Here is a 13,292-nt window from a genome sequence, read left to right on the forward strand (position 1 = left end):
ATGTGACGAGTGATTGGCTAAGATTTTGATACCGCTGTTGTGATAGGATTGTGACAACTTCATTAAAAACATATGTCATCATGTGTCGAGAGTGGGTTTGTCGTCCCCCAACGCGGGATTGACATGCTTATATTGAGACTACGGAAACTTACATTTCAGCAGCGATAGTGTCTGTGGATAAATTGGCATTTTGTAGTTAGTTACGATAACTTGTCACTGTAGCAACTGTTGTTAATTTCCTAGTTGTCACTTTAAAAAAAAAACGAAGAAATTTATTGCCTTGATAACAATAATGTCCATGCTCCATTGTTTGTTCAAGTCTTTTGTTCGTTGCCTGTTATATAATGTAAATCATAACACAAACATGTAAAATAAATAAAGAAGTAAATTTGATATATCAACTCAAGAAAAGTTTACAAAAATATATTGAACTGTTTAATATACAACTGAAGTTTTTCATCAAAATATCTCTGCTGAATTCTAATACTGAATTATCTCCCCCTAGTTTAACTTCGGATCAGATATATCCAACAAACAAAAATCATGGATCCAAATATTTTTGACAATTTTGTAATCTGGAGACTGTAAGTAGTTTATATGTTTGTAAGTACAGAACACAAATGTTGATTAATTACTTGTTCTGCATTTTGACATTGTTTTAATGTTTTTCTTCTTTAACAATTGTAACCTCTTTGAGGCTTTGGATGCTTACACAAAGAACACAGTACAAACATGCTAGATACAACAATATAAAAGACTCCTTTGATGATTGAACACAAACACTACTGATGTGCTGGTCTTGAGTTAGATGAGAAAAGCAGGTCTATGATTTACAATGCTCTAGACACTGGCCCACATTATGTCAGAGTTGGGAACAGATTGTTTGCCCAGGGAAACTTAAAGTTTCCGTGATTATTTACTCATTATTGTTTTACAATAGTGACATAACCAAAGCCTGCATGGTGTTTACTCCATTGAGTAAACACTGCTGCTACTTCACAGAGTTCTAGGAGCTGTAAATATCTCTCTCTGTCAGACCACTTCTACTGCTAGCCAGGCACAAGGACTTTTTATTTCCCTTGGTTGTCAGGCTAAACTCCAACTGTTGCCTTGTTACATGTTTTAGACATCAAACTGCCACAAAAGTGCAGCTATAAACCAATGGTACTGTACAGTAGGTCAGAGCTCTGATTGAGGAAGTATATAGCGAAGTGTGATATAAGTATAGAAACAGTACAATATCAGCATTAAAATAGTACAAATAGCAGTAAAGAAACAATAAAATTTCAGTATAGAAACAGTACAATATCAGTATAAAAACGGTACAATTATAGTAAAGAAACAGTACAATATCAGTATAAAAACGGTACAATTATAGTAAAGAAACAGTACAATATCAGTATAGAAATAGTACAAAATCATTAAAGAAACGGTATCAGCATCAGTAGAGTTTCAGTAATGGAGATTGTTTAGAAACAGCATGGTATCAGTATAGGATCAGAATTGAATTGGTGCAAACATTTCAGTCAGAAAAATGTAAGTTTGAAATGCTAAAGTTAAAATTATCTTTATGGAATTATAATGATGCTGGAACACCAGATAATATTCAGGCATGTTTATCTGGGTACTGACAGTCGAATGATGGAGAAGGCATTTTGTGGTCTGCTCTGATAGGTGAGAACCGGCAGAAACATTTCATCAATCAACAGTTGCTGTAAAAATGGTTGAAACAATAAGTTGGTTAAGCGGAAGTTGATCGCTGTCAACAGCCTTCTCATGTTAAATAGACAGATCATAAAAAAGGTCCAGAATGAGCTGAGGTCGAAAAGTAGAGCATGAAAAAATTAGAAAGAGCTGAGGTCACTAAAGGAACAGATCACAAAAACCCAACAAATGGTTTCAGAGAGAGAAGCATAAAACGATCTGAAGTGGAAGCAATTGTTCGCAGAACGTCTTTTTGGAAACTAAGCCTGTTGACTAGATATGTATATTTAGACACATGCAGGTGTGATGATTGCAAACATTAGGCTTTAGGAAGGTTTGCCTGGAAAAGCTGTACCACAAACTACACCACAACAGTCCAATATCATTAGAAAGGCTGCAGCACCATCACCAAGACCAAATGTACAGAGAATGGACAAAACTTAATACATCATTACTTCTTGCAGGAAAAAAGTTAACAAATGGCCATGCAAAATAGCGTTGTCAGATTTTCTGTAGTCGAGGAGTCAAAGACGCTTTCTCCTGTTATATGATTGGTTTAGACTTGTCAAATTCTACACACTGACTTTTCCGAGTTTTTCTGACAGACTACCATGGTTATCTGCAAACCTAGAGGTTTCGTTACCGAGATTGTATCTCCGAAACGATTTGTCTCTTGTGTGGGGTGCGGTATACTTCAGCTGAGGCTTATAACTAGGTGATCAAGCCACAGCGTTGTGGACTTTGGGTGTTTCTAAAATAATCATACGGAGAATGGTTTAAATTGGTGTTAATTAGTTACCACTGCCGGTGATGAAGTCTTCTGTTCCTGTCCTGTCCGCGTGGCAAGGATTCGCAATTATAATACCATTTTCCCTAAAGGTACAGCACACTGGGAAGTTTTCAGGGTCGCTTTTCTTTTTTACAATTAAATCTGAATTTAGCTATGACAAGAAGGATCAGCTAGCTGCTAGATTTTGGGGATGGTATTGTCCTTTTTTGGTTCAGATTTTTGATAGGTTTGCATTTTCACAGTTAAATTTTAAGGGATTAATGACAAGAAGATTATTAATATGTTTCTGAAGTCCAGATATCATTTTTAAATTGGTTCTGTATAAATACATTACTTCTTTGGTAATGGAGTTAAAAATCTCTCTCAGAATGACTTTACTTATTCCCAAAATGGTCCAAATTAAATTTTGATTAAACCCGTAAATTCTAATTAAAAGCACACTAACAGTATAAATAGTTTGCACTGGAGATTTATTACTTTGGTATGATAAACCAGTGTTGAACATACCCTGTATTGGCCTAATTTCGACTAAAATAGATTAATCATGCGAGATTGCAGAGGTTGACATAATTAGGAATTATTGATGGAATCGGTGTGATTTATGCATCTATTTACAACATAATTAGCACACGACATTATAACCTTGTGATTAGGCTAATCATGGGAATAGCAGTGTAATGAAAATGATAATTTATTGGTGCCACAATATAACAGAGTGTTTTGATGATGTTGGTGAAATAGCTCGGTGCCAATTTTGTTGTAGCCTTGCCAGAAGAACGTGTGCCGTACAGATCTTTCAGTAACAAATATCAAGTGCTATCATGTTGGTTTAAATTTGCATGAGTACTGGTATAGTGGCAGCACATAAAAAAAAACTCAGCAAAAATGAGGCCTCTATGAAATTCTGTGGGAAATATTACATGAAGAGGATGTATTAAAGATAAGATATTTGAACAAATGGAGCATGGATATATAAGATGGCTACAATCCATAAAAAATATACAAACAAGTTTCCATACCCACCTGGTACCCCAATGACCTATGACCTATGACCTATGGTACCTATTGTATCTTCAGTACCCAATGTAGAAATCTATGCCCTGCTGTAAAAGCTAAAAACAAACTATATTCATATTGTATTTCAAAATTCTTACCCTTCTTCTTTTGTCTTACTTCGGATTATTGTATTTTGTATTTGACATTTCTCCCCTTTCTATGATTATATTTTACATAGTTACTGATGACAGTCGTTGATAACGAGATTCCATGGTCGTCTGTATCTATGTTTCAGGAAACATGATGTTATAGGTGAAATTGAGTTAATTATGCACATCAGCTGTCTGTTACAATGTTCTGCAATGCAGGTTGTGTTTCACTTTTGGGCTTTAATTGACATTATTCAGGCAAACTTGTTAATTTGACAACATGCCTGAGGGCAGTAATTAACAGTGCAGTAATCTAAAATATGTGTAATGAATTACCTGCACTGGTGATATTTATAGCGATAATATTTGGGGAGGCGGGGATCAAAATATAGCTGTTGATAAAAATTATTGGTTAATACATTCAAAATTGCTATTAATCTTGTAAATCTTATGTATTGGATCAAATACTACTACCGGTAATTAAAATTTTCATGAAATGTTTAGAATTGTTTTCCTTTTGTAAGTGTTATTTTAAAGGCATTTGAAAAAAAAATTGTATTTGAAAAAAAAAAATAAAAAAAAAAAAAAAATTGGATATATATAGGCGGATTAAAATTTTGTAATTATTAACTGTGAATTTCTACATAAAGGTGACAGGATGTTGATTATAAATTTACATGATAGATTGATAGTAGATAATGAACGTTTATATATATATCGACAGATCTATCAACTGTGACTAAGTGTGCACACGTAGGAAATAGGAGTATATCTATATAGCTACTACACATTACTGTGGTATAGGTAATGATAGGCCTAAAACCCATCTTTTATTTTAAACATTCATTGAATTGTGACGTTTATACATAGCGGAGAGAATAACATTACTAGAGTGTTGTGGAACTGCTTTGTTATAAAGGTTGACTCAGGCCTCAGGTATGTCTTAAGTTGACAGGTAGGATACAGGTGAAACTCGTTAATATCGGACGAAGGCCTAGACAACTTCATCATACCTGACCAGCCCTCTCCTCTGACAGACGCTTCAAACGTTTAATGTGACATTATAATTCCAAAAAGATTTTTAATATCCTTTAAAGCCGCCCTGGTGATCATAGTGAAGGAGAGGTTGCCCCTGACAACAGTCATCTATACCTGACACAAACATTTAAAGGATCAGACTTTCTCCACAAACATTTTTACTCGACTGTCTAAATGATTTTTAATACCCTATTTTAGTCTCGATGGGTAGGAGTGAGGTAAGAGGGTGGAGAGCAAGTTACTGTGTGTAAACATTGTAACAATTAGTTTAATGTCCTATTAACAGCCAGGGTCATTTAAGGACATGCCAGGTTTGTTGGTGGAGGAAAGCCGGAGTACCCGGAGAAAAACCACCGACCAGCGGCCAGTTCCTGGCAACTGCCCCACATGGGATTCAAACTCGCGACCCAGAGGTGGAGGGCAAGTCAAAGTAAAATGTCGGTACATCTTAACCACTCGGGTGGAGAGCAAGTTACTGTGAGTAAACATTGTAACAAAAACCACAGCCACCTATATATTATAAAGGTCATTCCTAAAAAAAAGTCTTGGTTATTATTTTTGTACATAAATAAAAATGAAACATTTAATTTTAATAATTCTAAGAATGTTTGTAGTGGATGATATTTCATTAATTTTCGTTGTTCAATATGAGAGCAAAAATTTCAAGGTCTTCACCAAGGTCATGAATTGGTGAAATTGTAAGGTCGAATGTCAAGGTAAAAATCCTTTACTGAAATATATCCTGATAAAGCCATAATTTATACCACGGTGGTAAAGAAAATGTTGGCAGATTCTTCAATGTCATGATTTGTTCAAATTTACCGTCACTTGTTCAAATTTACCGTCACAAAGTTAAAGGTTTTTATCTGTTCATTAAATACTTAGTGGAATGTCACTTTTAAAAGAAAATAATAACAGAAAGACATTGACTATCTGAATAGAAAATAACAAAATTTTTTGTCCCAGCCTTGCTGTACACACATCGTTTGGGATGTCAAACTTGCTCTCTTAAAGATTTTAAGTAGTGACCCTCAAATTTGAAGAGGGCTATTTCCGAGTCCCCATCAGTACTAATAGCTTCTTGTTATTGGGTACTTGTGTAAGAGGGGACTTGGTAATGTAATGTTCAATGGCATTATAGAAGCTACAAATGTTTCTTTAGACAGGGGAAATAACTCCAGTTTTGATTTGATTGTTTATATAAAAAATACATAATTGGTCAAATCTAGAGGTTCCAAATAGTCTATTTCAGTTGCATGTGGAGACATCCAGTTTTAATTTTGTAAAATATAGATGATTATAAGTGGATATATGGGTCTAAAGATCATGTAGCTTAGCATGAATTTTGTGACAGATTATCAATATTTAGAATTGTAAGTTTCTGGTGGGAATTCTCGATAGTTATGTAAGAGATGGGACAATATCTAAATGTCATTATAGCGGTGTTTAGTTATTGTCGAATTAAAGATGTGTTTTGGGGACAGATTCTTCCAGAAATTATGTCGGAGATGTTGAGACAGGAATGCTGTCACCAGTCGTGACCAGATGTGGACTGGCGACACTGCCTCTTTACTCCGCCACCCAGTAATTCTCCCCTACCCCATCATTTACTGTAAACAGATCCCCAATATATACAGTGATTGAGCAGTTAGGTACGGTGCACGATACCTTAGCTAGGGATCGACCAATCAGGTGAGGTCTTACAGACTCGTAGACCAATCATAGGGTCCAACAGTGTCTAGCCCTGATTTTGATGACCCAGATGTTTTGGCGTTTGAGTGTTTTATGAGAATGATAACATGTCATTAGTAAGGCAGAGTCTTCTAGTGATAACAATGGTTTGGTTTGCTAGCCTTTAGTATGGTATACTCTTTAGTCAATGACAAAGGAATGGCTTGCCTGCCATTAGCATGGAATAGTCTAAATTTGTAACAATAGCTTGGTGGTTTGAGAATTAATCCCTATAAGTCTGCTGGTCCGTCTCTAAGTCTGTTAGTCTGTCTCCTCTCTAGGGGATATTGTGTAATCAGAATCTATTAAATACAGCTGATGGAAGAAGATGACCATTTGTTAGAAAATTTTAAAAAGATTTATTTCTTTACATGATACCATACAGTCGATACATTTTTCAGTTTAACATCTAAAAGGTTTAAATAATATCTATTATGAATTATTAAGAACAGTTTCAATGACATTGAAAATTTATTGATTCTTATTCATTATAGAAGTATTTAGGAAGTCACCAACATAAATTTTAAATACTCTCTGTACCAAAAACATTTCATGGTGCAGAATGTTTTATTTCAATTTCAAAGACACAAATTCAGTTTAAAGATTTTGTAGAAAAAATTTCGGAATGATAGATGTTGCGTATTAGCCATGGCCTTGTTGGTGTGTCATGATGGATGGTAGGGATAGGTCAAAGGTCGTCCGTTTTATAAGTCCGACAATCTTATCTCGACAACACTCCGACGACATTACCTCATATTTCATCAAATGAATGGGATGTCCTTTTTATACAAGAAATGGTTGTGAATGTATTTTGTTAGGCGTCCTAAGGTATGGTGTCAGGAGCTAAACGCTGTTAAGATGATAAATTGAATAATGTAACTTTCCAACAAATCCTGTGAAATACGTTAATAAAACTGTTATACCATTCTTAAATATTTGCATCGAAATTGGAGTATATCTACCAGAAAATAGCGTAAAGCTAATATTGTGCTTTATACGACCTTACCTAATAATTACTTATAAAACACACATTAAAAATTTAAATTGAATTTTCCCATCTAAAGAAACCAATTCGACCTTGGGTACCGTCGTCCCTAGTCGCCTTTAAAAGTCAGACAGATATCGCGAATTATTGTTGTAAATCTAATATCTGTTCATTGTGTACATGTTGATTTACACAAGTTGTGTTAAAATTAGAAGTAAATTCTTAATGTGTGTATTCAGTAATTTCTGGTAATTTGGGTTACAAAAACTATATTTGCATTATGCTGTAAGTTATTAATTTTCAAGAAATTCCATATGATTTTATTGCAAATTTGATGTTGAAAATTAAAAAAAAAATCTTACATTTAATTAATATAGAATTTGAAATATTGAAATATATGCTGCTACTGTGAAATCAATATAAAGAATAAGATTTTGGAAAAAGAGGAAGAGATTTGGAAAAAGAGGAAGAGAAAAAATGTAAAACTTTAAGATTTGTACAATATGGAAATGGTATGCTAATCATTGTTTTGCTCAATTGGATGTGTATAGAAAGATTTGAAAGATTTTGGAATTTGTTTATATTTTCTGTTTTTATCTTTTCAGTGGTTTTATTGGACACAACAAAAATCAGTCCTCTAGAATGGACTACATACAAAGGGGGATCACCAGACAACTCAAATAACGGGGTAAGTCAACTTTACAAGGTTTTCTTTGTACGCTGTTGTCATTTTAATCCTTAAGACAATAGCAAAAAAGAAGAAAAAATAGATGTCACTGAATTTGGATTTCAAACTGTTAAAAGGGACACTTTACAAACATAAAACATTGCAATAGAGAAAACTAAGAAAAGTCAATGAAAAACATTAATCTTTGAATCTGTTAGCATTGTCGAATGACCAAAAATTAAGGAAGAAATATTTGAAACAAATTGCTCCAAATCTATTTTGCATCTGTGTGATGGGTTTCGGTTACCAGTCGGAGCGTGGATCAAATGTGTTTTGTAAAACATGGGAACTATTTGATTAATGTGTCGTCTGGTCAAGCTGTTTCCTGGGAATTGGCGTTGATAACAGAAGATGGCCTAATTTGCTTTGTTTGGGGTGGTGTGGATGATTTGTCGCCCGTGGATGACAAAATACCCTTACATTTTACAAGGTTGGGTGATACAGCCAGGGAAATAGGGTGTCACAGGGCTATGTATATGATATTGCAATTCTTTGGAAATGTTCATTTTGGGATTAGGCATTTGTGTAATAAATATATGGTAGATGATATGATGAATTAGATAGATTCATACATTTGTGTAATCCTGTCAGTGTGTATTTGCTAAATATAGAGAACTGCGACCAAGTCGTGTGAATATATATAGAGCGATCAGATGGTAAATTTGCTTGGGGATATCGTCCAGTAGGCCCTCCGTGACAACGCGGTATCAACGTTGTGTAATTGATGACGGCGACAGCACCTTACGTCCTTGGAGACTGACACTCAAGGACACGGATCACAAAAAAAATCTTCAACCGAAAAAAATTTCTCAAGTTTAATTTGTGTTGTCCAGTGGATATGAGACAAGAATAGATTAACATGTCTGGTTGTTAGTGTAGAGGATGCTCTGTACCTTAACGTTTATAGTCAAGGAGAATATGGTAAAGTCTGTATGGGGTTATTGGGAATATGGTAATTTATCAAATCATGCAAATAAGCTTTTGACTTACTCGACCTGAAGGGAATAAGGTTATCTTCTGTACTACATGGTCATCTGGGAATATGGTAAATCTTTGTTCTTTAAAGATGTATTGGGAATAACAATGCTATGTTACATTATATTTTGCGAACATTTATCATTTTATGATGCTTTGAGAAGAAGGTAACTAAACTTGATGTATTTGAAGTAGGGTATTTTCGTTCAGACCTTTGGGAGTAACTCTCTCTTATCTTTACATGTACTGCTGTGGGGTTATGGGATAGAAGCAATTTTATTCAAAAATATTTACTGCATTAAAGTATAACAGAAATATTGGCTTGGAAGAGATATTGTTTTATAATAAATCGAACGAAAATATCTCAGAAGTATTTTTTAAGTATCTAGCAGGTGCTTTGTTTGTATTGAATGTAAGAAGGCTCAAAATCATCATGTATTGAATAATTTCTATGTTCTAAAATTTAGAGAGAATCTTTTCTGGGTTGGTATTAAGGAGATTAGGAATCCATCTAAACTGTTGGTGCTATCTACTAGAACCCTGATCAATATTACCACAAGAATTATGATCTTGTCAGAAGACTGTTTTTGTGGCTGGGTTATTAAACACTATGAAAACACAAAAATGCTGACCATAATCTCATTTCAAGATTGCTGTGACCACCATTGCCATCGTTTCCGTGGTGATGTGGACAACACACCAATCACAGAACACGGCCTGTCGTCGGGGAGTTTATACTTTGGGGGGTCATTTTGCTCGATGAGTTTTGATTTGAAACACGATGTTGTGACATTGATTTTGGTATTTATACACTCGAGCAGCACTAGAACTTGTCTTTCATACTTCAATTGTGAAGAAAACGTTTGCAGGATGGAGTGCGGACTTATTCCCATGATAATTAATCCTCCACCAACAAATTTAATCTTAATAATCAAACATTTTAAAACCCCTGTAAAAACCGTCTTTCCAGCGCGTTTCATTCCTGCAATGCCTTCTAAGGATTCTTTGTCAATACTGTGTTTGGATTCAGTATTATTTAAAGCAGTACCTGCCACTTCAGCGCGGCATACTGCAGAAATATTTATACAGACTTTTAAATTTTGAATCTGCACATTTAAAAAAAGTAATCCCAAAATCACAAGCATACAGGAAAAATTTGTTGAGTACCATTAGACCTAGACTGTGTGTTCCTGTTTCTTTCTTGTCCTAGGAAAATTAGAAGATAATTGGTCTCGAGTATGGCATAACTTTGAGTGATTTTAGATTTTTTGGGCCTTGAGTAATTTCCACACCTTCAGTTCATTCTGTGATCTGTGTTTTTGGGGAGTAACGCCTCGGTGTAAAGAACTTGATGATGTTGACTTAGTAAAAGAGGCGGAGTCAACTATTTTTACCCAACAGAACCAAACGCTACCATCGCTATACAAACCATACCAATTATTTCCGAGCTTTAAAACGCAAAATTGATTTTCTAACAAAGCACATGTCAATAAGCAATGAAATGATTTTTCATTATTCAGTTTCAGAGTTTACATATTGACAATGAAAATTTTTTCCATTGCATAAAAGTTTATATGTTGAAATTTTATGAGTATTTTTCTGTTTGCTTAAAATTTTATTAACATCAAAATTCTGTGAAAATACATCTATTTGCGAATGAAAATTTAAATACATTGCTTTTGTAATTAATACATAATTAAAGACTTTTCATAGGAGGTGACAATTGGAATAGAATAGTTAGCTAATAATCATGAGATTTTTTTCAAGTCTTCACGATTGCTCTCGCTCTCTTTTATGCTAGTTTGCATCATAACTGCCAAAATCATGTGAAATAATTTATGTGAGAAAATGATGTCTTGAGTTCAAGTGGATGAAAGCGTTTCTTACACTGACATGTATGGAAAGCACGAAAATATCTGACATTGTATTTTGGCTTGAAGTACTATTGGCACCTTAATGAAGTGTTGGGGTTGGCATCTGTCAGGGTTACATAAAATTGTTAAATGTTTAAAACTAGGCAAGATGTTGTAGAAAAAATAGAGCTTTTTGTCATGTAATGTAACTATTTTGTATGGATTTTAACACCCTGATGTTAAACACTGAAAAAAATATTACGTCATTGAACTTCCTAATTAATCAGTATTTAAAAAGAACAATGTGCATAATTTAATATTTATACGTATTCATATCTACATTTGTATGGATGAACTAAAAAAAAACATTAAAATTGTATAAAAATATGTGAAAGTTTGTGGTTTGAAACATTTTTGCTCCATTTTAGAATCCTCTGGGTGGAGTTGTTGATTTAATTTTGTTTTATATGATGAAGCAGAAATTTAGATTTTGCTGTCATAAAATAACCTAAGTATGACTCCATGAATTTTATGAAAAAAGTGTAAATCAACCTTTCACATTTTCATGAATAGATCCCTGATGTTTTGATGACTATGCAGGGAAGTTTCCATCTGCACAAGTATCCATAATGAAACGACAGTTTGTAGGTTCAGTGACAAAGTTTTTATTTCCACAAATCTCCACCACAGTGAACATTACACACATAAAAAACCTAGTGGGATGTATTGGGGACCATTTAAGTCATTATAGGTGAAAAGCTATAAAAACCAGTGGTCCCATGGCCAGACCTTACACAGGAGCTGTGACAATAAAGGTGGGCTAGCTTAGGTACTAACCCAGTACAACATCATTATAATGTCTGTGATACAATAGTCGGAGGCTAGACTGTAGATAGGTTAATTATAGGTTACCCACAACACCCGTTTATCCAGCTTCGTCACACAATACCCTTTACCAACTTGGGACGGTTTCGGGGACAGACCGAGGTCGTCGGTGGGCTGGCCGTGTCGATTTCCGAATACTATGTTATGCCCATACTGACCACGATAACCTGCCGATTTATCATCCTTAACCTTAGCGGAGATTGTACAACAATACTGCGGATCTTTTCTAAGTTTAGCACAGATTACTACACAATAAGAAATCCATTTTCAGAGTGGAATTGAGAGATTGTTCTACAATGAAGTATGGCTTTTTGATTACATGCGGAGATATTTTTCAGCTTTATGGTGAAAATTGAAACTGAAATTGATGAGACATATTTTGATACGCTTGACAAAGGCCCCTGTCATCGGAGATATAGACTGAGTATATTTAAATCCGTCCACAGTGTGCCGTCTAAGTAGAAAGCCCAACACAGGTAGTGGTGGGGCATTGTACATTGAGTTGACGGGTGTTTGCTCAGGTCTCAGGCATTGTGTGCGACACCCGTACCCTGAATTGTCACCTAATGGAAAGAAAATATCTCCTCTTTACGCTGTAATGCTAAGAAAATAAAAATGTACTTGAGAATAAAATGGGGTGCCCCCTCCTAGAGGTAATTGGGGCCCCATGTCAATAATTGTAAGAATGTTCCGTACCTGTATGAATGTATGGAATATATATATATATATATACACACACACAGGGGGAGCTGTTATTAATTTAGTGTCATTGGAAGGGGACCAGTTATTTTATAGAAAAATCTGTTTACATTACATTACCAATGTTCCAAACATTATTTCATTTCACTATATATCTTATAATAACAAACACAGATGGAGACAGTATTAAAACCACATGTCAATCATCACGATCCGTGTTTAGTAGCGCGGCCAAGGATATATAGAACGACAGGAAGATGAATCTATGATAACCCAGAGAAAAACTCCTTTATATATTCTATTCCATGATCGTATGAAACACAATATTTTGAAACCCCCCTTCCCATCCCTTAATCCTCCCTACCTTATCTTTCTCATTTCCATTATAGTAATATCTATATTATTTCAACCAAAAAATATCATTTCATCATCTTAAGAATTTGACATCATCCATACAAGATAATTACATGTCATTCAAAATAATTTTTCAAAAAGAAATTTCAAAATTTATACAACATTTTATTGTGACCTTTTGTTGATGGATCGAGTATATAGCCCTAAACGGTCCTCAGTACCATACTACTGTACCTGTTCACATCCAGCAATGTGCCAGATATATAATGGCCTCTATACCAACTTCCCATGTAATGTGGTGTTATATCTTGTTTCAATTTAAAACTATTTCAATTGCATTCAACATGAGATCCTCTGCCACCACTAAAGACCAAGCAGTTTGCCGAGCCATTTGTCGCTCGTCGTT

The 13,292-nt window shown here is 34.6% G+C and overlaps 1 protein-coding gene across 6 annotated transcripts in view; it reads left to right on the top strand.

Moving 5' to 3' along the window:
- The window catches only part of LOC138318491 (ephrin type-A receptor 4-A-like), a 120,171-nt gene that overhangs the window by 32,901 nt on the left and 73,978 nt on the right, over positions 1-13,292 (top strand). For all 6 annotated transcript variants that reach the window (XM_069260919.1, XM_069260900.1, XM_069260936.1 and 3 more), the window contains exon 2: positions 7,999-8,081. In XM_069260919.1, coding sequence (XP_069117020.1) covers positions 7,999-8,081 — 83 coding nt within the window. The remainder of the gene's footprint in view (positions 1-7,998; positions 8,082-13,292) is intronic.

This window comes from Argopecten irradians, chromosome 1, assembly GCF_041381155.1.
Source record: "Argopecten irradians isolate NY chromosome 1, Ai_NY, whole genome shotgun sequence".
Taxonomy (NCBI): Eukaryota; Metazoa; Mollusca; class Bivalvia; order Pectinida; family Pectinidae; genus Argopecten; species Argopecten irradians.